At 37.5% G+C, this 24578-nt stretch overlaps 1 protein-coding gene across 2 annotated transcripts in view; it reads right to left on the minus strand.

Annotated features, from left to right (window-relative positions):
• Window positions 1-4112: 4112 nt before the first annotated feature.
• The window catches only part of CARS1 (cysteinyl-tRNA synthetase 1), a 33963-nt gene continuing 13497 nt past the window's right edge, over window positions 4113-24578 (minus strand). Inside the window, exons 9-23 of one of the 2 annotated variants that reach the window (XM_027737225.2) lie at window positions 24285-24373; window positions 23034-23155; window positions 21064-21176; window positions 20423-20551; window positions 20079-20208; window positions 19680-19783; window positions 18589-18686; window positions 16937-17126; window positions 16380-16448; window positions 14335-14416; window positions 9915-9995; window positions 9442-9509; window positions 8019-8078; window positions 6690-6773; window positions 4113-5655 (exon numbers count right to left, since the gene is read on the minus strand). In XM_027737225.2, coding sequence (XP_027593026.1) covers window positions 5521-5655; window positions 6690-6773; window positions 8019-8078; window positions 9442-9509; window positions 9915-9995; window positions 14335-14416; window positions 16380-16448; window positions 16937-17126; window positions 18589-18686; window positions 19680-19783; window positions 20079-20208; window positions 20423-20551; window positions 21064-21176; window positions 23034-23155; window positions 24285-24373 — 1554 coding nt within the window. In that variant the 3' untranslated portion in view covers window positions 4113-5520. The remainder of the gene's footprint in view (window positions 5656-6689; window positions 6774-8018; window positions 8079-9441; window positions 9510-9914; window positions 9996-14334; window positions 14417-16379; window positions 16449-16936; window positions 17127-18588; window positions 18687-19679; window positions 19784-20078; window positions 20209-20422; window positions 20552-21063; window positions 21177-23033; window positions 23156-24284; window positions 24374-24578) is intronic. The other variant, XM_027737227.2, reaches the window with a different exon arrangement.

Consider the following 24578-nt stretch of genomic DNA (forward strand, 5'->3'; position numbering starts at 1 on the left):
GGCACCCCTGCGCTCGCCGGCTCCTGCGGCGCTTCCAGCAGAAGGGTATCCTCGATAATCTGCAGGAACTTCCCGGACTGTGTGTGCCGGCCCGTGCGGTCCCTCCAACAAAAATCAGGGTAGTTGAAATTCCCCCAGGAGAACCAGAGCCTGTGACCGCGAGGTTATTTCCAGCTGCCCATAGAAAGCCTGATCAATTTCCTCCTCCTGGTCGGGGGGGCCGACAGCAAACACCCACGACAGCGTCACCGTATGAGCCCTTAATTCTCATCCATAAACCCTCAGCTCGTGCCTCTGCCCCTGGGTAGAGCTCGATACACTCTCACTGCTCTCTCACATAAAGAGCAACTCCACCGCCTTGCCACTCTGACCTGTTCTAAAGAGTACATGCCCATCCCTGCAAATATTCCCGTCACGTGAGCTCTCCCACCATGTCTCGGTGATTCCGATTTGTCACTCAGATGATCCGTGCTGGGAAGTGCAGTTTCTGAGGTGCCCGGTGCCTGGCTTGTGAGACGTGCTCCTCCAGCAGCAGAGGGACCCAGCAGTGCCCACCTTCTGCTCCAACGTAATTCCTGCTAAAGAAAGCCAACAAAACCCTCCTGGCCAGCCCAGGCTCCATGTGCATGGGCGTCTGCGGGCAGCAGATGCTGTGCAGCACTGGTGTTAGGAACAGTGCAGCTTCAAGCACTGGGAGCCCCAGACAGTTTCAGTCCTCTTTCACTCAATAGGAAAACCCTCTAACCTTTTCTCCTGTCAGGGGATTCCCTCGTTCTAATAAAATGCTTTCTCCAGGTCTGCTGCTTGGATTTCAGTAATTAATGACTAGTGTTTATCATCACAGTCCTTTCACGGACAAAATTAAAAATTGGAAGCAATGAGACCAGTGTTTTATTAATTAGCAACTAGCCAATATATTGCCATTGGATTAATTTGGTTATGGTAGGAATTTAAGTTACAGAAATAACTAAGGAATCTTTGACTAAATAGATGCCAAATACTGTAATTAAAAATGAGACAATTTTGAATTGCATTCAAACAGCTAAAGACCTGCAGGCATGCTGTAGCCAGTTGCATAAACAAGCAGATTTGGTGGGCCAGAGAACATGTTCATTGGAAGGTTCTTTTACGCCTTCTTTCCTTTGCTTCCAGCTCCCTTTCCCTGTTTCTCCAAACCAGTCCTTTTTCTAACATCAGCAGGTTAATACCCTTCTCATAGATCCATTAATTCTTCATTTTGCGATTTTATTCATGGAAGTGGCTACTCTTGATTCTCAGTGTTCCAAAGGAAGAACTCTGAAAGGAGGATTTATCTGAAGACATTCCTACTCCACACTTTTATGCTTGTCGATGGTTAATAGCTATCAAGTTGTCTTTTAAGATTTTTGTGTCTACCTCCATTTTGTTAAAATCCATTTCCCCTTTTCACTCAGATGTTGAGTACAAACTCCAAACTTTGTCTCTTACAAAGATGTGAGATTTTGCCTGACTGTGATCCAGCTGCACCTTTCTGCACCTGTATATCAAAGTAAACACACATTTCAATTACCTTACACTCCTGGATTTTTAGTGCCCCTCTCCAAAGGCCTCAACTTCCCATGAACAATGAGGGATTTTTGCTGACTGCTGTCTAACCTCTCGTAGCACATAGTATGGTGGTAGACTTTAGGACTGTGGATAAAGCACAATCTGTGGAGTCATCTTGCTGTCAGGTGCTGCTGCCCTGCAGAGAGCTGCAAAAAGATATTTGCTGAATCACCCTGGCTCAATTTAAACACCCAGCCTCCCATGCAAGAGCTTGGAGAACCAAAACCAAGGGAAGAGATTGTGGTGGAGCTGCCAAACAGATGCATTTGACACTGGAGAGAAAGCTTAGGCTGAGATCTGTATCTGGCATTAAAATGTTGGTGTCTTCTGCCCTTGGGTGGGTATTAATGGAAACTGCTCTCACTGAGTGAGATGCCAGACATTCACAGCCTAATTTGAGAGATAAGACTTAGTCTGTCAATGACTTTTTCTGCAGGAGGAGGAAGAAATTTGATCATTGCTAAGCAGAGTCTTGGTACCAAATAGCTAATGTGCTTCTTAATTAATCTGTTCTGTCTCAAGAGACATGTTAAATACTATGCATGTGATACATGTAGAAAATGCCCTGTGAAATCACAGAGAGGAGTAAAACTCCTTCCCATATTTGTGTGGGAGAAGTTGTGTAAATAAAAAGGGAGCTAAAGTTGGTCCAACAACTACTAACACCTGAAAATGTTTAAACTTACCTTCAACTTCTTTTTGTACATTTTAAGCTATGTGCTGTATGTGGCAACAAATTGCTTTTTTGCAGGCTTAAAATTGTATCAGTGGCTTTGTGGAGCAGCAGAGAGCAAATAAAAATGTTAGGATAAAGAGGTCAAAAAGAGTACCATGAATGTAATCAGGCACTCATTAGTTGAAAGTCTTTGAAAAGATCAGTGGCAACAAGTTCAGAATGAACAATTCAGATTTTTCTACCAGTATCTGAACAAGCTGAGTGATGGGAGGAATTTGTTCTCTTTAGTGGAGCAGTACACATTTGAGTTAATGTGAATATTCGCATTAGAAGGGCTGAAAGGCACACTCTGAGCAAAAGACAGAAACAAAATTTGCCATGCCAAGTTTGGCCTTCAGCCAAGGGTGCAATGAAAAACAGAAACACCACTCTTTTATCTTCCCTTGCCATCTGAATAAATTCTTTGATAGGTGGGAAATGAAAAGCTTCATGTTGTATGAGCAGTATGAAGTCTCTGTTCCAGAAAATTAAAATATTTTAAAATTCCAAGATTTTGCTACAGGGACTTTTGTTTTCATAATGTTTAGAAAATCACATTTCAGACTGGCTTCCCTGCGTGTGTGTATGCATACATGTCAATCAAAAAAAACCCAAAACCAACCAAAAACCAAAACAAAACAGAAAAAATTAAAATACTATGGAGCCTGTCCTCTCTCTTTTCCTTGCTGAGTGAGACAGATGACTAAGACACTGCAGACCATTGCTGTTGCATTCCCTTTTTCTGCTTGCCAGGTCGCTCTCACTAAGCAAGTGCAGGGGAATTCACTTAAGTGCCACCTTGATGGATTGCCAGGGAATAGGTATTGTCTGTGCAATTCAGTAATCCCACAGATCAGTTGGCACACCCACACTGAAAAAGTCATCTCAAGCAGCGTGCATCCAAGTCTGGCTGCAGCATCCTTTGTTTGCTACTGAGTTTTCCTTCACCAGGACTTTACGCATACTGAATTTAAAAAAATTACTGAGGGAGAGAGGAAGCTGTGTGTGCATGTGGGAAGCATACAGAAAGACCAGAAAATAACCTTTGGAAAATTTCAGTCTGAAATGCTCCCAAGATCCATGCAAGTAGTTGTCCCAGAAACACAATGAAGCATTTGGGAAGGGACAAGGGCATTTTAAAAAAAATTCTTTTACACTGATATAGTAGATTAATCACGGAATTGGTTTAGGTTCTACTAAAAACACAATAGGAAGAGAAAAACCAGTGTGTGGGGGCAAAAGCCAGGATGTTATCATGGAGATGTCATAAACTACAGTCCAAGATAGCTATGGATTACCAGCATCTTCTCCACACTTATATACTAACTCTCTTTCAGTAAGTGCTAACTCAAATCACCAAGACAGAATTTCTGTAAGAAAATTACTGACATTAAGTAGCAACTTCAGAAGCAGCATAGGCATGTCCCATCCCCTCATGGATACCCTGAGTGCACATGCATCATGGGGGAGCATGCGGGGGAAGAAAATAATGAGCAGGTACCGTTAAAGGGAGTTAGAATCTAGAATGGTGTAAAAATGCAACTGATCCTCTTCTGTTCCCAGAATAAAGGATAGAGGAGTTGCCCTCATGGCTATGGCTGGCTGTTTGAAGTACCATTGTGCAGTTTAAACATGCATTTATACAATTGATTAGAAATTATCAGAATAATCAAATATTAAATGCAAAATGAATTCAATTAGTAATAGTAAGACAAAAGAAAGGCTCTCTAAACCAGATTTCAAAAAGATGGTTGTGGAATAAAGATAAACTCTATATTCTCCCCGCTATACAAAGTTCACATACAACTTGTACTTTACAACAGATTTTATTTTCTGTACACAAGATGCATGTGCTTTACTGACCTTAACATTATGTATGTTTTCAAAGGCAAATACAGACAAATTAGAAAAAAAACCCCTACTAGACCTTTCTGTTACTCCGAATATGTTCATTCCTCAGAAGGAGGAATATAAATATAAAAATATAAAGGAAAAGCAAAGTTGGTTTAACTCTTAATTACGAAAAGTAACATAGCCTAATAATTGTAGCATGAACCTTAGGGCTGAGAGAACAGAAGTGTCACAGTATGATTTTCTGCAAGTCACCTTGAGACTACTCAATGAATATAGTTCTGCAAATCAGACATTTGGCTGTTACATGCAGTTACGAAGTAGGCAAGATATTTTTTAGGATTTCATGAACTTTGGATCATTTAGTAGCTACTGCCAGTGAAATGCATTATTGGGCAACAGAGAACTCTCCTTGCAGATATAGTGTGACCATACTACATCAGAAATGTTATTAACTCAGGGTTAAATTGTCATGTTAAAAACATCAGTCTTGAATACAGAGCAATGTATAGCTGTATTCCCTACTTGCAAACCAATCCACAAACTGTATCTCAGTTGGAAACCCTCTGGTAATTCCCCACAGTTGGGAACTGGTAATTACGTACTGAGTCCTCTGGGTAATCAGGTACTTTGGCAGCACTCCTGTTTCCTTGGAGGGATAGCTCCAAGAACACACCACCGTCTGCCAATAGCCCTTCATGTCTTTCCCACCTGTTTGTTCAATGCAGGTGCATTTGCCTTGTAGTTACCCACTTGATTCCAACTGCAGGTTGAACACAGATGATGATCCCTTTTTCAACAAAGGGACTGTTAGCTTCCACTATGCAAAGTGTTCTGGGTATACTTATGAAAGTTTTTAATAACAGCAGCTAAAATAAGTATCATAGTGGGACTACCCACTTTTCCTGCTTATGTAAAGATACTAAAGTCATCTGGAAAATACTGTTCTTGCTGCAGGACAAATTGCTCAGCTTCCATGTAGCAGTACATTTTGCTGACTGTGACATATTCCAGAATGCAAACTACAGTGGGTCTTAGATAGAGATCAGTATGCAGGACAAATTAACCAAAGCCTGGACAGCCATAATGAACAAGAATCCTTATGTGGATTTGCTGACTGAGCAGCACCTTCCCAAATAGACCTGGCAACCATTCAGCCTGCTACTGTTGTGAAGAAACTTCTTACAGGTTGGCTTTTTTTAATGATGGATTTTTATTGCCTTTCCAGATGACATTATTAATCCACGTAAACAGGAATTTTACTTTGCACATAATAGAAAGTGTAAACAGAAATTTGAGCATCAGTATATGCTCCCTTCTTCAATGGGAACCCAGCACTCGCCTTCTTAAAAAAAGTCCTGTTGTTTTCAATTTGCACTTCCATTCTGAACCATTTGTAGATACTCCTTGTGTAGCTTTTCTTGGGTTTCGTAAAGTTTCTTTAACTTCTTAATTTGTCCTTTGCTAAGTTCTTTGCCTTCAGTGTCATGGGTGGGAAATCCCTGAAATATTTAAAAAAATAAAAAAGAAGAATATTTAAGACAAATTTTTGGACTGCTTTTGCTCCTTATGGAATCATGTTTTAATAAGATAGGGAGATAATGTCATAATGACAGGCTGTCAGGGTGGCATGTATCTTGGTTAATTTTAGTCACCTAGAAGTCTGACAACTAACTTTGACTATTTCTGTATGTTCCCTTCCTAGTTAATGAAGGGGCATAAGGGTGTATTTATTTTCTGTCCTGTACTAAGTAAGGGAAGCTTAGACCACTAACTTCTGGTTTTAAGAGAATAATGACTAATTCCTGAACAGATGGTTAAAATAATCTTCTAATCATCCTAGCATACGGAATTCAAGGCTTAAAGGAAAAGCAGTAAGAGATTTATGTTCTTGATGGAGAAAGTATGATCAGAGGTTTTATGGACACTCTCCTTGGCTTGTAGAGGTATTTTCCAGTATTTACACTCTCCATGCTGACTTGCCCCCTGGGCCTGAATTTGTGCAGGTGAAGGGGACTGACAGAAGCAGGACCAAGTCCTGAAGAAACAGTGCTTTATGTTTTCCAAGTAACTCCTTTTATCCCCAAGGGGAGCAATCAAGAGCAAAGTTATCCATACAGCCCCTTCAGAGAGACCAAAACAGTGGGCAGTATCAAACAGGAAGCACAGGACCTCTCCAAAAATCATCAGTTCTGGCAGAGTTGGGGAGTTTGCACTTATGAGTGAATACCTTGCCTTGCACCAGAGTAATAAATCTGTGAACAAACACTGTACAACCGTTCCTACCCACAATATATATTTTGCTTTGCAATGAGAGGAGCCAAAGGAAACATATGATGAGAATACTCTTGAAATGATGGCTAACAGTTAAGAGACCTCACTCCCCAGTGCACAAAAAAATTAATATATCGCCTTTTCTTTCTCTCCTTCCCTCTTTTCACTACGTTAATGGCACTGCCTTGGAGGTTTTGGAACAAGATCACTATAAACATATACCATTAAGTATGTACAACTGGAGAAGGAAAACCACTCTTACATTTTCATCAAACATGGAATATTTGTCAAGTTCAGATTTAAACATTTCATGTGGTGGAATCTTCATTTTTTCCAGTTTTGCTGCCTGTAATACAAAACGTGCATTAACATCACAGGAAATTACTTAAAACATGTCACATATGCAAAAGGAAAAGTAGATTATAATTTGCAAATCAAAGAGCATTTAATTCACAATTGTTTATCATGTCAAAAGAAACTTTTAGTGAGGAACAACTCAGTGTGTCTTAGCTGTGCTTGTCCACGGTAAAAATGTGTTTTAAATCCATAGAGAACCACTTAATAAAATAGATGTATTGGAGAAACTCAAAATGACTTGCTTATATATTCCAAAAGCTACATCTATCTGATTCTTGCTAATTTTGTTCCTTAGTCAACACAAAGCATAGTTGCTATGAGTAAAGAATATTCGGCAATTAACTCACTGCAAAGGGAACCACCTTTATCAACAGTTTCCTGCTGACAAACAAAGGTTTCTTTAGAGGTCACAGCAGGATCAGATGCAGTAATTGCACCGAAAATGAACTGAAATTTCATTTATCTCTAAACAAGCCCACCTCAGAATCCTTTCCAAGTAACTTCTACTCAATGCAAGAGAATCACCTTTTTGAAAGAACAAAAAAGGTACTTGGAATTTGAGAATGATAAATGCTATTTATCTGGTTTTCTCTCTGTATGTGGTGGTCTTGAAAAGTTTTCTTCCTCTTTTAACACAGGAAAGTATTTCCTGTACTGTTAGAGTCATCAGCATGGAAAACAATATTTTCTTCTTATAAGTTCATCTCCTCTGTCTGTCTACTCCCCATACAAAGCCTAAAACCTTTGAGCTATCTCAATTCCAACTGTAGACACAAAACATTTCACTGTTCAGTCACAGGGAACTTCTTAAAGAGAAAAAGAAAAAAAGAATAAGAAACCCTTTTACACATACCTATGATACTGAAAAGCAAAGAAAATAATAAATGACACAAGCAAAATCATCTCTAACAGTACCAGGCATGTAAGACTCTTAACAATTAAGGAAGTAATACTGTTTATAGACTGAAGTTAAGTGCTACAGGTTTTTCTAAGAAGATTTTGAAGCCTTTAGTTCTGTTCTCAAAGACAGTTTCTCTGTAATAGAAGCTGGAAATTCAAATCTGGACAGCAAGCCAAAGTCATTCTGAGCAGGAAATTGTACAGACAAAGAAACAAACGGAGGCCCAGTAAAGGCCAGGCAGAGAGCCTGTGTTCTGATGTGTTCTTTCCTGCACGTGACTATTGCTGCCTACACTCTTCTTCAAAATAAGGTTAAAAGGATCTGAACACTTACTTCCTGCTGTTGTTTTTTCCTGGCTGCTTCTTCTTTCTTCCTTTTCTTCTCTTCTTCTATCTATAAGAGGCAGTCTTAATGAGTAAAAGGTAACACACTGTTTCATCTGGTTGTTTTCTACAACCCTGAGCCAGCTAGCTCCCCTGGATATCTAATTACAGACAGAACTGGCAGCACGACCTGCAGCAAAACCCCCATGCCTTATAATTAGGATTGTCTGATACTTCTCACTGTATGACTTTGATTCCATTTGCTTTTATTCACAGCTAAACCAGTTTTAACTGTTCAGAATGCATTTTGCATGCAAAAGGGATACATAAAAGAATAGCTACAAAGCCTGCAAAAGAAATGGTCCTATCATTTTACGGGGGAAAATGTTTTGCAAATGACTTTAAAAAAAGACTGTACTTCACTGATATTTTAAGCTCTTGCCTCAGACTGTGAAGACATTACAGTTTCTCAAGCAGCAGTTGTATCCCTTGGTGTTCCTAGGGAAACAACTATCCAAATTTAGCCAACTTGCTAAAAATCTTATCTTGCACTTGTTTGGGAGAGACCTATCAGTTCTCCAAGGGTTCTCCAAGTACTGAACATAATGCTGTTTCCAGGGAAAAAGTACTCTAGCTTCAGATCCCACTCAGCAGCTGTATACAAACTGCCTTTAAATTATGTTTTGATGAAAACATCTGGAATTGGCTAAAGCTACTTTTTACTTCTCCCTTTTTTAAAAACATCAACATGGAAGGAGAAATGCTGGAAAATCTTCCAAACATTTCTAGTCATGACAGAATTTTATTATTTGGTAAAAGTGAAGACAGACACAGGAAGTGCTACTTTTAAATGTTACAAAGTCAAATATTAATGCCAGGAAGTGCCAAAAGGACGGTTTCTTTACAGATCTTGTGCGCACGAATTAGAATTCACAACCTTTATATTGCAATGTGTGAATTCTTGCCCCCACATCCCGAATATCTCACTCATCTATACTACATAAATTAAGATTTAGCCAGTTAATTTTTTCCTCACATATCAGATAAATACAGATTAGTCCTATGAAAAATGTCAACTTCATTTATGCAGACAGAAGAAGTCCAAATCATCTTCTCATTGGAATTGTTCTTCCAGAGAGATAAGACAGCATGTATGCAATACTCAGCATCCCTTAATTCTACAAAAATCTTAACAAACAAACAAAAATCTTAGAGGTTTTCATGGGTCCCATACAAAGTTTTCAAGAAGCGACTGTTTCAAAAAATTCTTTTCCCTTAACAAACTCAAACTTTTCTATCAATTCTTTTATGTTATTTTCCTTGTTGTTAGTCTGTTATGATTTTTCTTATGAATTACCAAAGAAATATAAAAGTATCCATAGCTTACACATTACTTTAAATTTAAAAAAATGTAGAATGCTTAAAATAATAACCTTTTTCTTTTCTTCTCTTTCTTTCAGTAATGTGTCCTTATCCACTAATTTAACCACAGTTGGAAGTCCTAAAGAAGCAAAAAACAGAATAATTAATTTTTTGATTAGGGAAAGATAAATGTGTTTACCCTATGATAAATGTTTTCTTTTTGCCTGCTGAATGCAAATACAGCTGTGTACTACTCAAAAGTGACTAAGAATTTAGGTGCTATACAAAAACATAAAAAATATTGCAATGTATTTTTTTATTCTATATATATATTCAAATATAGTTCTATAATATATATTGATACATATGATAATGTACCATTACATATGGTACATATATATGATATGATATGCTATAGTTTTGCAGTCCTTGAGTTTGTTTCATTATTCCAGATTAGCCTTGATAGTTTGTTCTCACACTTCTTAGGAAAACAGTAGGATTATAAAAACAGCTACCTACAAAGCTGCAAGACATGATTGGGTACCTTCATGATCTTCAAACCGAACTCCAAGTTCAGGAAGGATGTCATCCCGAAGAGCGTCACTCAACTGCAGCACTTCAGTTACTAAACAGTATGAAAAGTACTTTTAGTGAATTAAGATTTGGTGAAAGTATACTTCTGTCCTGCTACACAGCTATTTAAATGCAATTAAGAAATTGCCACTCTCTCACATAGGCCAGAGAAAGGTCTTTTGTTTTAAAGGGATAAAGGTTTTAAGTAAGTCCTGCATTATTTCAGCATTATTTCAGCTACACAGAGAAGCAGCATGTTTCTTTGCAGGGATTTCAAAATCATAAATTTCCTTCAAGATACCCTCATTGTTCCTGAAGGGGAACAGAAAGAAAACCCATGTCAATTCAGAAATGATGCAACAGTTCTGCCATGGTATAATGAAAGGGTATTTGACTCAGGAAGATCCTAATGGGTGCTGTAGGATTTCCAATAAGAAGGTTAAGAACCTAATTTTAGAAAAACCCAAAATTAACATATCTTGTGCTACATCTAACCTTTGAAGGACTATGATTTTTTTTGTTTGATACACATACGTTTGTCAGAGCAACTGTAATCCAAACATCCTCTATTTTATTTCAAGCAAGCTAGTTGCAGTAGAATAGAGAATTTTGACTTAGATTTCTGGATGGTGATCATCATGACTACTATTTTTTTTTCCTTGCAAACTTATGATAGCAAATGGTTAAGAACTCAAGACTTAGCCGAAATAGATGCCTTCAGGTCTTGAAAGGAAAATAAAACTTCACACAAAATATTTTCCTGGATGAGAAATTTTATCAGCTGAGCAGTAACAGAACAGTTAAGAGAAACTAAATGCATCAAGGATACCTAGTATGTTGCTGGTGTGAACTCAGTTCTGTGGCATTTTTTATACACAGTCTTGTATTTAGGAGGAACACTTACTAAGTGTGACAAGATAGATACTTGGGTTAGACGATACTAAGTGCTTACAAGAAACAGTTGTTCTTCCTTTCAGCAACTCTCACCTGCTTAAATCTAAGAAGTAATCAGGCTTTCAAAGGTATTATTTCTGGCAGTAGAAACTCCCATCCAGGCAGTGTGCTAAACACTGCACATACTGGTAGATACAACTACCACCATTGCTGAGCCTTCATCTCTTCCATAATTCTGAGAGCCTCAGAGAGCTGAGAAGTGAACACAGCACCAACCATCCCAATACCATAAAAAACAACAGACACCCTATTTCATTGCATGGTAGTATTCTGTGTTCTCTCTTTTTGCAGAGGAAACCATTGCAGCTTATAGAACCTCTTTTGTCTGTTGTAAAATACGTCGCTATTTTTCTTGATTCAGAGCAGTTACACGCAGTGAACCACATTGATGTTTGATGCAACTCTAAATAATCCATTAAGATAAACAAGGGATAAGATTGCTTCACTGGCTGTTAACACAAAAGATGTTGGCTCTAACCTAGGCAAAGGAATTACACTTATATCAAGACTGTATCAGATATACCTACTGCTTATTCAATACAACAGCATCTGCACAGTTATAAATGTTTACTTATCTAAAATCATGAATAATTGAAAGTTTAAGAAGAAATCCATCAAGGAGAAATGCATAACAAAACATGTATTATTTAGGAGAGGATACGTCCTCTGATCAATCTTGTCATCCAAAGGAGCCAGCACTGTGCTTCTTAAGGCTAAAATGTGCCTGTTCTTTGCAAGCAGTACCATCAGAGCAAAGATGTTTAGGGATTGAGGAGGGGGTTGTTTATGGGCTGCCTCAAGACATCAGGAGGCATTCACTGAGGACAGTGACCAGGAAACTAGGGGATAATGCCTTATCATCAGAGCCCATGAACAACCCAGCAGCTAGACACACTTCGGGCCTGTGACTCTTTCCCAGACCTCTCTTCACGTTCTCTGTGAATTTCAAGCCAAAGAGAACTGGACGTGAAACAGATGTTGAGCTGTTGTGAATGGGAACACTGTAATGGGGAAGAAGAAGATGAGCTTGAAAAGCACCGTGAGAATGATGGATGTTAAGACTCACAGCAAAAGACAAGAGCAGGCAGTGTTACAATGAGCGAGGGCAGAAGGTTTCCCGGTGTGTCCTAGAAGCAGCTTAGAGCAAGATACTACATGGCAACAGAGCCCATGGTAGGAAATGAAGACCCAGGCAGAGTTCAGACATGGACACCTTTATCAATTTAAGCAGATGTCCTGAGGTTAAGAACCAACAACTGAAGAGACTTGCTCTTTTTTGAGCATCTGAATAACAATTTGTTGCTAATAAGAATTCTTCCCCAGCACTGGCAGCTGCAGTAGATCACAGATCTGCTCCAGCGTGCATCCCTGCAGAGACAACTATACAGGGCCTTTAGCTGGTCAGGTACTGAAGTACTTGACCAAAATGTCAGGATGGGCAAGACAAATGCTTGGACCAACCATTGATGCATTTTGTGGAGGTTTTCTGCATTTTTTTCCCCTGTGCAGCCAGCACAGTGTTTTGCTTTTTCTGTTTACCACCATTCCTAAACAGGTTCATGAATTAAGACTCAACTGCAAATGATCAGTGCAGGTTTCCAGTTTGAATACTGATAAACTTAAAAAATAGAGAATTTAATTTACTATCATCTTTGAATGTTAGCCATTTTGGATATTGTAACATTTTTGTAGAGTATATACATTGATTGATTCTTACTAAAACCCATAGTTTTACAAATGGCTATTCTGTGAAATGTTTTGTACATATAGATACATTTTCAAAGTATATGTATATGGATGGGTACATTTGTATTACTCCGGAGGTTTTGTAGGAGCCACATACTTTTTATTTAACCTCTAAGAATACTGCAAGCAATACAGATTATTTTAATTAATATTTAACACAATCCTGCCAGCATCAGGCTATGACGGGGAAACTCCCTTTAACACTTCCTGCAAGCAAGAATTTAATGGATACAGGGAAACAAGTCTGTAGTATGTCAGTGCAGGTCCTGCCAACCACCACTCAGCTTCCATATATCCAATTAGTTTAACAGAAAGGTACCTCTCTGGTCAAATTGCAGAGTGCTCTGTACCCCAACAAAACAGAAACTAGATCCAGCTGTATTCTTACTGTTCATTTTCAGGCAAAAAAATCAATACCTTCCAAGTACGAAACTCAAGTCCCTGTAAGCAGTCTAGTGCCAAGTATGTTCTAAAAATGATCTACAGGAAGCCCTGTGATATTTAAACCTTACAATTGTTAAAAGCAAAGATCTGTTTAGCTCAACCATCAGAACGAAAGGGACAAAAAAAGCCTTATATAAAATAAGCATTTACATTAAATACCGAAAGACCAAAGCTCACATTTTTGGCTGAGGATATACACACAAACTTCTTGAATTAATTCAAACCATAGAAAACATTTACTGTTGGAACTAATAAGCCTATTTCTCAGCATCAATTAGGCCTATAGGAGTTTGACAGTAATAGCTGAGTAGTCTCATTAACAATTACAGTTTCGTGCTTTTAAGGTAAACTTATTAGCCCTTAGAAGGACTCCAAACAACAGCAAAATGAGAGTTCACAGTCTTTGCCAGCTGAATAGGTTGCCAGACACTACAAGTAATTCCATATTTCTGTGTAATATATGGGTTACAAATATATATGTTTTATGTATAAAAATGCCTTGTTTTGCCTCAAGGACAAATCTGAGTGTAGAAGTTTTAAGAATACAAGAATCAACTACATATTGAAGACATGTAAAATTCCACAGGGAATAGTAGAAAATAATGAGAGCTCCATTAGGAAATAATCAACCAGTAAAATAAAAGAGGGCTTAATGGAACAACCTTTTTAACATTATATAGTTCTGCTGCCAACACACACAGCATGATCAAAGCTTTTCAGAAGGATTGAAAAAAGCACCCAAAACAACTTCTAGCAAACTCCCATATGAATTCTCCAGAAAGAGCACTCAATTACCATCAGGGAAGCTACAATTCCAACTATGCTAACAAATAATAATGAGCATCTTGGGCTATTTAAACGCAGACAGTATCATTGTGCAGCAATCTACACTTCTAATAGAACGCAAGCTCCCCGAGGAAGAGATCAGGGGTACTTTCATACCTAGAAAGCAGGGAGTGCCTTAATCTAGAAAAACAACAGCTAGACCTTGTCATTCCAGACATTTTAGATTCTTCAGGAAATTAAAAGAAAGTTAGCCTGTAAAAGATTCTCAAATTAAAGAGACAGGTAGCAGAGATGCAAATATTCAAACAAGCTCGGACTTAAAGATGCCTTAATTCTATTCTCTAAGCAAAGAGAGGGTCTATAAGCTGCCCCACACCCCCATCCCCACCCTCCTCCACCAGTTTGATTCCTACAACCTCCAAGTCTCATACGCAACAATACAGGAAAAAGTGAACTCTCACCTTTCTTCTCTCTGGCAATTTGTCGCACTCCTTCTCTGAACTCAGAAAGAACTTGCAGGTATGGCATCACTGTAGATTCAATCTGCAGGATCATTATTTCCACAGTTAGCTAATCATCATTTAGATATAAAACATGTCCTTACTCACTTCATATTTATGTGCTGTTGGATGGAATTTGACCCTTAGGGCAGATCTGTATCAATAAAAATTGTCTTTGTTCTATTAATGTCAAAGGATAGACAATAATTTGCATTAGCTGTCAATTTTCCTTCTGTGCAGATAAAATCAGCTTGTGAAGTTCAGCCTCTCCCCATTCCCTTTTCATAGAATCATAGAATAGGTTGGGTTGGAAAAGACCTCCAAGATCATCAAGTCCAACCCCTGATCCAACTCCAATTACTATATCATGGCACTAAGGGCCACGTCCAATCTCTTTTTAAAAACCTCCAGGGATGGAGGTTTTTTTTCATCTCCTTTCAGCTAGATCCACAACTTCCACAGGGCTACGTTACAGTCCAGCTAACTATAATGTAGTAGAGGGATAAAAATAGCACTCAGATGAATTTGCTCCTTCATGTTCTGTCTTTTCTTACAAAGGGCCAGCTGTTTATCAAACATAATACCAGGTGAAGCTCATGTTAGCACTTATTTTCATTAGGACACAGATATGTTCCTCAGATGTTAGCTTATGCTAATTGCATGTATTTCCAATACAGTACAGTTGTTTGTAGTCCTCACACAATTCCCTCTCCCACAAACAGCAGGGAAAGATTACTGTTGAATTATTTCAGGTGTAAGTAAATGCTGGTCATGAAATCTCAGAGAAAAAGTCCTGTGAGTCCTGCTCTCAAGGGTGGTAATTAGCAACAGCAAGCTATTAGTGGACAGCAGTGACGAGTTACAAAAAACAACTCCAGATCAGTGCTGTCTGCCAACACTTCTCTGGAATCCCAAGAGGAGAAGCCAGGCACCCAGGGGACTGCTTAAATTAAAAATTTCATTACTTTGGAGGGTAGGGGAGAGAGAGAAAAAAAATGCACACTTTTGTCTCCCTTAGAATATCCCCATGTCTAAGCTAAATTAAAATTCACTACTGATGAGCTTGGTAGGGAATACTGAGCATCTTCCTTATTATACCATTATTGGAAATTTCCACGGCACACTAATGTAAGTATTTGTATGGGCAATTATCAGATGAGTGTTCACTGACGCTCTTCAACCACAAGCAAGCTTTCCTCTTCCTTTGATGAATAAAAAGTTTAGCTTTTTTGCTACACCAGTAATGTTTCATTTATTCCTTCTAAGGAGGAACAGAAACACGTGGTCACATCTTTAAATGCAGAAAAATACTTGAAAACAGCACCGATGTGTCCATGACAGATTTTTTGCGTGAACAAAGCAAGCAAAGTTGATAGCTTTCACATGGAGTTATTTCTCCTGCCTGTATCACAAAAGGTTACTGTTATTACAGAGCCCATCAGCACTTTCAAGAGGTATCCCTCAAGTATTTCCAGAAAAGTTCTGCATCACAGCAGAACTGGTTGGGTCACAGCTGGGTGACAAAAGCAAAACAGCCTTCAAAAGCCACATAAAAACTGTGGCTACAAATGAGATCAGAAAAAGAGATTGAAATGCGGATAAAGCTCCAGCTGCCTCCAGGCTGGTTTTGGTGTACCACAAGGAAGTTTAATCAGTATAATTATATTTTTGAAACTACTTAGCATACAAATACTTGTAATGAGTCTTTAGACTGTAGCATGTGCTGTCTGTAATTCACATGTGGTTTCTGAAACAGACTCATCATTCAGAAGATAATTATTTTTCTGGTTGCTATACAATTTGTCTGTCATTAAATCAAACAAACCTATAAAAAACCTCAACACTTAAAAGAAAAATCCTGCTTCCTAAGCCAATAAATTATGTCAGATTCAAAAGCTAAAAACATAAATAATGTAATTCAGGTACATATCAGTAATGTCATCACTTTAATAAGCTTTCAAAGGCCATAGAGTAATTTTGTATAGTGTACTTTGTCCTTCACTTACATTTATGTTTTGACTGTTCCCTCCAACAGGAAAACCAAGTGCATCATCACTTTCTATGGCACCAAAAATCTGGTCAAGGAAAAAGAAAAGAAAAAAACCACCAAGTCACAGGCATGTGAAAAGTAAGCAAAATCACATGTACTAAGCTTTTGAATAGTTCTCATTTAACCCACAATTCACAAATCTAAAAAGATGATGTTTTGATTTTTAATTGTTACAGCATACTAAGCATTGGCTTTCAGATTTAGCATTAAAGCTGTCAGATTTGACATTCTGACTTCATATTTTTTCTACTATCTAATTTCCTGGCATATGTTGGGGGCTCTCCACTATTCAAGGGAACATTAGCTGAAAATAAAATGTAACAGAGAGGACTCAAAATCGTTCCTGCTGCAGCACACACTGTAGTTTGGGGTTGTTTTGGTTGGGGTGTGGGGAGGAAATCTCTAGGGACCTGTAAGATTTAAACAAAGACTGAACTGATCCCTACACACTTGAAAACACAACAGTTACAAATGCACAGTGCAACAGCAACATTATTACTTAATGTTACATACCTTTAGCATTTGAGTGAGATAGGAACTGATGTTTTCTAAAAGAAGTCTGTTTGGCATTTCTCTGGAAGACTTCTTCGCAGCAATATAGGAGTTACTCTGACTGACTAATGAACGCATTTCTTCTAAGACAGAGCGAGTGTCAATATTGTCACACAGTGACTCATGAATTGCTGCCTTCTTGTCGTAAAAACTAAGAAGAAAAAAATTGGGTTTTACTACTGATGTCAGAAACACCTGCAACTTACTCTGAAGAATCTCTACTAGAAGAGTAAGGGGACCTAAAAGTGAGATAATCTTTTGTCGGTCATAGTTTATATTTGAAGGAAAAATGGATGAGCAAGAAAAAAGGCATTATCATGACGCTGCTGTTTTGCTGCTATGGACAAAGGCAGGATAATCTAATTGGCAACAACTATCCAAACAAATTATATCAAACACTTTTTCAACAACTGGCCTTTTCATGCAAGTTTTTTTTAAAGGAGTATAAATTGCTTATTTAGTATCTTCTTGTGCTTACTTTTTATTTTTTTTTACAGTATTGCTCTTCTATCCCTATGTATCAGCCAAGTACTCTGTTTAGTATTATTCCAGGAGGGAGCACCAACGTGGAAGTTAACTTACCACAAAGTGCATTTTCATGAATATATTACAAGTAGATAAAAGGAATAAATTCATACAAACCTTTTTACAGTCTGTGAATAGACATAATAAATAATACAGTATATTAAGTACCACTTCAATGACACAAAGCCTTTACTGTTTCAAACAATGTACTTTTTCCAGAGAAAGGAGAATGAGAAGTGGTAGAAGAAAGGAGACAAAAAAAATACCCACTAAACATCTTCTATTCCTCCCACTTCTTTATCCCTTCCTTTTGACCTCTCTATTATTTACTATCTTCTCCCCTTTTTTAAAAAAAGGGGTTATCTCTACAAATCTCGAGTTGAAGATCAAATTTTCAGAGGACACCACTACACAGACACATCTGCACTTAGTCCTTCAATAGTCAACATTCGAGACCACAAGTGAACTGAACTAGGAACAATTTTACTACTGCAATGAAAGATGCTTTTATTTTAAATTTCAGACATAACAGAAGTCATATAGGAAGCTTTTCGCATTACAAATAATAATGACAGTTTGATCATAAAAGTCAAAGACTGACAAAATTCATATCACTGTGTCAACAACACATTTTCAAACACTGGCACTAATCTTTTGTGGTTTTAGTCAGGTCATTTAATTTCTATTTGCATCAGATTACTCACTACACTTTCAAATGTGTAAAATACTATTTTTCCAGTTGTAACCACTGGAAATTATTGGTCACTTCTCAGATAGAAGGACAGGATTTCAAGTAGTGAAGAAAACGACAGCTATCTAACAAAAAAGTTCTCTTTCCCTTAACAAACAGTGTGATGAGGCATGCTAGTGTACTTAATATAAACAAAAGGGAAACTAACAATTTCATCTTATTTCATAAAGTTATCACAAGATTAAATTGATTGCTTGTAAAGAGTTGGAACGAGCAGTGGAAATGCTACAGACATAAATATCACTATAAACATTGTAAGTGATTTTGTAAGGAAAAAAAAATTAAACATGTAGCTACACAATGGCTATCCAGAGAGAAGCAGAAATGCTCCACTCACTTTTTGTTCAGCTCTGCTTCTTGAATTTCCCATTTCTGAAACTGGCCTGTCACATCAGTGGGAGCTCGAAGAATATCCTTCACATTTAAAAAGAACTCCTATAAAAGAAGAATATAGCTAAAAATCAGTTTCAATTAGACATAACCAGTACTTACTACCAAAGGGCATTATTTCTTATTCAGCCTTCTAAACTTTGTGAGTTCAACAGCATTTCAGCCAGGACTACTGAAAGTCTGTCAAGACAAGGAAACTCACACATTTTGCATAACTCTGGAAATCACAGCTGAGCTGTAATTCAGTTCTGTCTCTTGGCTCTGTCACTGCATGATACACTATGATACTCTAACAGCAAGCTGCTCATAATATCATTTTTAAAAAGTCTAGGCAACAGTTCTTACGGCAGATTTTAAAGTGTTTGTTGCTAACAATGGAAGCTGAAGAATAAAATGGCTTTATAGCGAGGATCTGTTTCATTTGGGCATCCAGCTTGGCAAAAAGTCATTTTAACCTGTTCTGTGGCCCAAAACAAACATTTTACATAAGAGGTAGAATAGCCTCAGCTGGACAGACCAAGCTCAACAATCTCAAAATGCCGTAAAGCATCCTTTTGGAAAACATGGGTTTCAATTACGGCTTCAAACTAAGCAGGACAGGACCTGTGCCTGACCCCTCACATGCCCACAAGGCACAGAGGCAAATGCTCAATGTATGTGGTGTGGAGACAAGGTGGGAATGATACTCCCTCTTTGGCTACATTTGTGTAAAGTCTCATCTGGTAGACATGTTATGAGTGTTTTGGACTGAGTTCTGAAAGCAAGCTGAACTGAGAAACTAATCTTGTGTGTAAGTGCCAAGCTGTTCAGAGATGTCAAAACTGGGAAAGAGCACCCAGTTGCAGAGAAATGTAGCAATCTGGAATTTACGTGAGCGTTCAGTGGTAGCTCAACAAACACTGTGACATCCCACCTGATGAATTCAGAAAGCAAACTCAGCCAGGAAATAAGGCCTATATATCCTTGGAATTCTATTCCTTGAAACACATATGACAAGGCAAAGTTTAGAGCTGGAGAAGGAATGGAAAACTTACTTACATTCATAAACTTCTCATACTGAATAGCTGACTCCATGGTATTACTTGAATAATCCAGTGTATCCTTCCAAGAGTGCATGAGGAAAGCCAACCGTAACTGTCGTGCTATTAGGAGTTTCAAAATAAACAAGGAAAATTATCATAACCTAAAGCATTTTTATGGCCTCCAGTACTGCAGTGGCTAAGAACCTAATTTTTAAAATTCTTCCTATCACTACATGTACCAAAAAAGCAAGAACTCTACTATCCATACAGATAATACTGACAAGGAACAGAAAAACAAGGAAGCTGTTCTGAAGTTAGTGAAGAAGAAAGATGTCTGAGGTTACACTGAATAACAAAACTAACAGTTACCACTGGAAGTACATCAAAAGTATTCACATTCCAAAGTAATATTTACCTGTATGTTTCTTCAGTGCATCTTTTATGGTAATAAAATTTTTCAAAGATTTGGACATTTTACAGCCAGCAATTGTTAAGTGGCCAGTATGCAGAAAATACCGAACCCAGTGATCATTTTCAAAGTATGCCTGCAGGAAAAAAACAAAGCCCAAAGACTCAATACTGTTTACATATACATCCTGAAACAGGAGAACTTAAAGAATAAAATCCTGAGAACCAAAACATGTGTTTCTACAAAACACACATCAGGTTTTAAAATTTGAAATATGGATTTATGTAAGTTGCAGCCAAAGCAAAGCACGTTGCTTTTTCACTGCAGAAACTGAAGGTCAGTTCATTCACCTCAGACTGTGCCAGTTCATTGTCATGGTGGGGAAATCGAAGATCAAACCCTCCTCCATGAATATCCATTGACTCTCCTAGAATGGATCCAGCCATTGCAGAACATTCAATGTGCCAGCCTGGACGACCCTGTTAAGAAAAAGACATTACTTGACTACCAGCAATTGTCTAAGCAGTTATGGACCTGAAGAAATGGGATACACTGTTACTAAAACAAAAAAAAAAAATTCTCAGTGTCAGTTTCATAAAAGTAAACTGTTGCATTTAAAGATCAAACCTGGTATACACATCCGTAATGTCTGATTATCCTGTTTACTGTTCTTTTAAAAATTACATTAATATTTTTGATCACAAGAGAAAAAAAGGAAATAGAACTTACTGCCGATAAAGCTTATTGATAACAGAGGACAAATGACCAGTAACAGCCACAAAAAGCCTGCATGCAAACTTCTGTTTAAAAAGTGTCAAACAGACTGTTTCACATCCTAAGTTATTAAATAAATGTTAACAACTGAATCTTATGACTGAATACAATATTTCCATAATTTATAATTGTTAATATGAGGTGAGGCAAAGTACTTGTGTAACTGTGCTATTTAATAAAGTGTAGAAAATCTAAATCCTGATTACCATGTCCTTACCTTTCCCCATGGAGAGTCCCATGAAGGCTCTCCTGGCTTGGAGGATTTCCATAAAGCAAAATCATTTGGAGAACGCTTCTCACGTAAACAATCAGCTGAGATGCTCAGGTCACCTTTCAAAAGAGAAAATGTAAATATACACATTTTACACCAGCATTATTGATTTCTGGCCTTGCTGTACCTCAAATGAAGTGAATTTAAAAAAAAATAAATTAAAAAAAGACCAAACAAACCCCCAAATCACTGAACCGTCAAAAATCTTCATAATCAACCCTTGATAATCCTTTGGGACTTTGATTAATGTTTGGTTGACAGGATACTTGACAACTATCAGCTGCACTGCTTTTTAAGTTTTGACATGAGATTCATCTACCTTCTCTCAGCAGGCACAATTCCAATATTGCAGTTACAGAAAAATAAATACAGAAAGAAAAAACCCTATACTCATTGACAAGTAAGATTGCAGAATCAATTCATTCCAAAGTTAGATGGATCCAAATTAGGACTACTATTGTCTTGATATGCACACACGAAACGATCATAGGATACTTTTTCCACCCCTAATCTCAGCTGCTGCACATAATGGCTGTTAAATAGCCACATTTACAGTTCTGTTACTGCCACAGATGGTTATGCATTATGTGCTCTTAGCTTCTTATGATCAATTAGGTGGTACTCTCATTATAACATCTTTAAAACACAAGGAATTTACCATTTCTGCACTACTGCCCAAGACTAAAAGTGGTCAACAATACCACCTACAGCATAAAAATCCAAGACAGATTAAGGCTAAGATTGTCAATGTTAAAATTCTCAATTAGTTTTGAGGTAGAGGTGGAGATACCTGCAATCTCCATTGTTTGGAATATGATACGTTATGCACTTTAAATACAGAAATATTATGCTTTTATTTACATTAATTGCAACTTTCACATTTTAGTGTTTCTGCTGCTTGTAACAGTCAAAATTACATTATCTGTCCAGGTAACAACAAGCATCACAAATGAGTCAAAGCAGCTAACCTGACAAGTAATAACTTGATATCTGCATATTCTTCACTAGTTACATTAATCACTTGGCATCAGTCACTATTTGCAAAAGGACATAATTTAACAAAAGTGATTGGTTACGTGGTGGAAATGACATATTTATGTTACCACAAAGACAGTGGTTTACCTATCATCTTTTATTTCACAGAGAAGATTTCAGCTATAATGGTTTGAAAAAAGGAAAAAAAATCATACCCATTTTAAGTGGCATCTCTCAGATGTTGCTAGTTTCACCTAGTATGAGTGTCCTGATTTCACCCAGTACAAGTGCTATATTAAAACCCTTTAATATTCTTTTTATACACTTTGTGGATGATTTGCTATTAAAACTGTACAACCTTGGGAGCAGATAACAAATGAGTCTGGCTTATCGAGCGTTTTAAACTAATCCTCTGCTATATCTCTTTTCAAAAAAAATCTATATTTGGATTTAGTTCAACACAATAAAGTTTACAAAGTAAAAACAGTTCTCAGTATTAAAAAGGAACCCACATATTTGTCATTAAATAACCACAGCCTGATGTGGAGAGCTTTCGCCTGGAATGTGGAAGACCCAGCTTCAAGTCTTTGTTCCTACACTGAACCAGATGAATGGCCAAACAACTGGGCTATGGCCAAATGACTGAGCTATTCACAATTCTAACCAAAGAAAAAACCCCACAAACAAACAAACAAAAAACCACCCCAGAAACATCCTAGAATAAATAACGTTTCTTGGCATTTTCTCATTAAAAACTTGCAGAGAAGTACTGCCTCAAGCCACAAAACTTCGGCAAAGAAATCTATTGGTAAAGGAAGTACAGCAGGTAAACAATTCAACTCTGAAAGTAACTGATTCCCATGTCACTGAAATCAGTTGAAGAGACCAACACATCATCAGTTTCTTCAGCAACTTAAGCAAATGTTATTTCCCCTTTTTACCTTCACCCTCTTGAAGAGCTTTTTGATCCCCTACAGCTTCAGGAACCAACTTAGCGTACGAGTGTTTTTCACTGGCATCAAACTTCATAGTATCAAAGTATACAGATCCATTGGACACATACCTGAAAAGTTAAAGATCATTATTTAGCTAACTTTCTACCCTAAGTTAACTGATTTTTACCCCCAGAATCACTATCATAAGTTCTCTAGTGAAACCACTCACAGTATGGTACTGCTCAGTATTGTAAAGATGACTTAGCTGAGCCTAAGTTTTAAGGTCTTACCATAAAGGCTTTGGACAAATCATTGAAAGTCACAATAAAATTGATGACAGGGAAAACAACTAACATCTTTTGTCAAATTCTTAAGAGGTGAGACGTCAGGTAACAGTCACAAGAGAAGAGATATCTACGATACCTCTAGGACTTTTAATATTTTGCAATAATATAACATGGATCACATTTGTTTCACAGTCCATTTTGTACTCCTTTACTTTCCTCATTTTGTCCCACTGCAGCTATAACAGCCCTGGCACAAAGGTAAGTTTCAGGACGACCATGAATGTTGATACTTCAGTGCAAAGAATTTTTAACAGTCCTCCTGCCCTTTTTTTTTAATATATGTTTGAAGGAAGAGCATGCAAGAAAAATTACAGCACTCAGAACCACAGCCTTCATTTATTCACAATCAAAATATACCCATGTAAAAAAATTCAGGCTATTAACAGAAAGAGAACACCAAAATTTCAGATGGAAATCTCTCATGATATCTAGGGACTTCTGGAGCATTAGCTTGATTTCCAAATATAGACAATAGACAATGGCAGAAAAAGAGTTCACAATTGCCATTTCTAAAAATTTATGCTATTTACAACTGATTTCTAGCTATCAACTCAGGTGTCAACTTTTGAAAGCCCTTGCTGAAGGCCAGAAATCAAACACAGTTCAAGTGAATGGGACTTTGACTATTTATTCTAATGAACAAGGATTTCACCCTATAAATTTAATAATCTAACCTCTCTTTGTAGGACATCATAAAAAGTATGGAATAGCACATTTTCACCACGTGAGAAATAACAGGTCTTTTGCAAAAGAAACCGAAATTTCTTTATTTGATGGAAAACTGCTTCTGGAAGAGATTACTATTGCTCATGAAAACAGAGAAAACAGCTCACAGCTAAGTGCTGAAACCAATCATTCTGGCTTTGATGCAGTATAAGGGCACAACAAAAGCACCCAGTAGCAAACTTACCCATAGCCATTATCCACAATCTTCTTCACAAAATCCACAATTTCTGGCACATATTCACTAACCCGTGTTAAAACATCTGGAGGTAAAACCTATAGATAAAAAGTAGAATTACATATAGATATATATTTATACATGTGTAAATATGCACTAAATATATATATATGTTATATATTGGTTAAAAATTACTCAAAAGCAAGTGCTAATAAAATCTAACACTCCTATTTCAAGCTTTCTGCTCTGAAACAATGTGCTGTGGCCATTTTTATCTCAGCCTTTAAGGTGACATTAACAACA

The sequence above is a fragment of the Pipra filicauda genome, unplaced genomic scaffold, assembly GCF_003945595.2.
Source record: "Pipra filicauda isolate LSUMZ 115617 unplaced genomic scaffold, ASM394559v2 scaffold26_size5592650_pilon, whole genome shotgun sequence".
Classification (NCBI taxonomy): Eukaryota; Metazoa; Chordata; class Aves; order Passeriformes; family Pipridae; genus Pipra; species Pipra filicauda.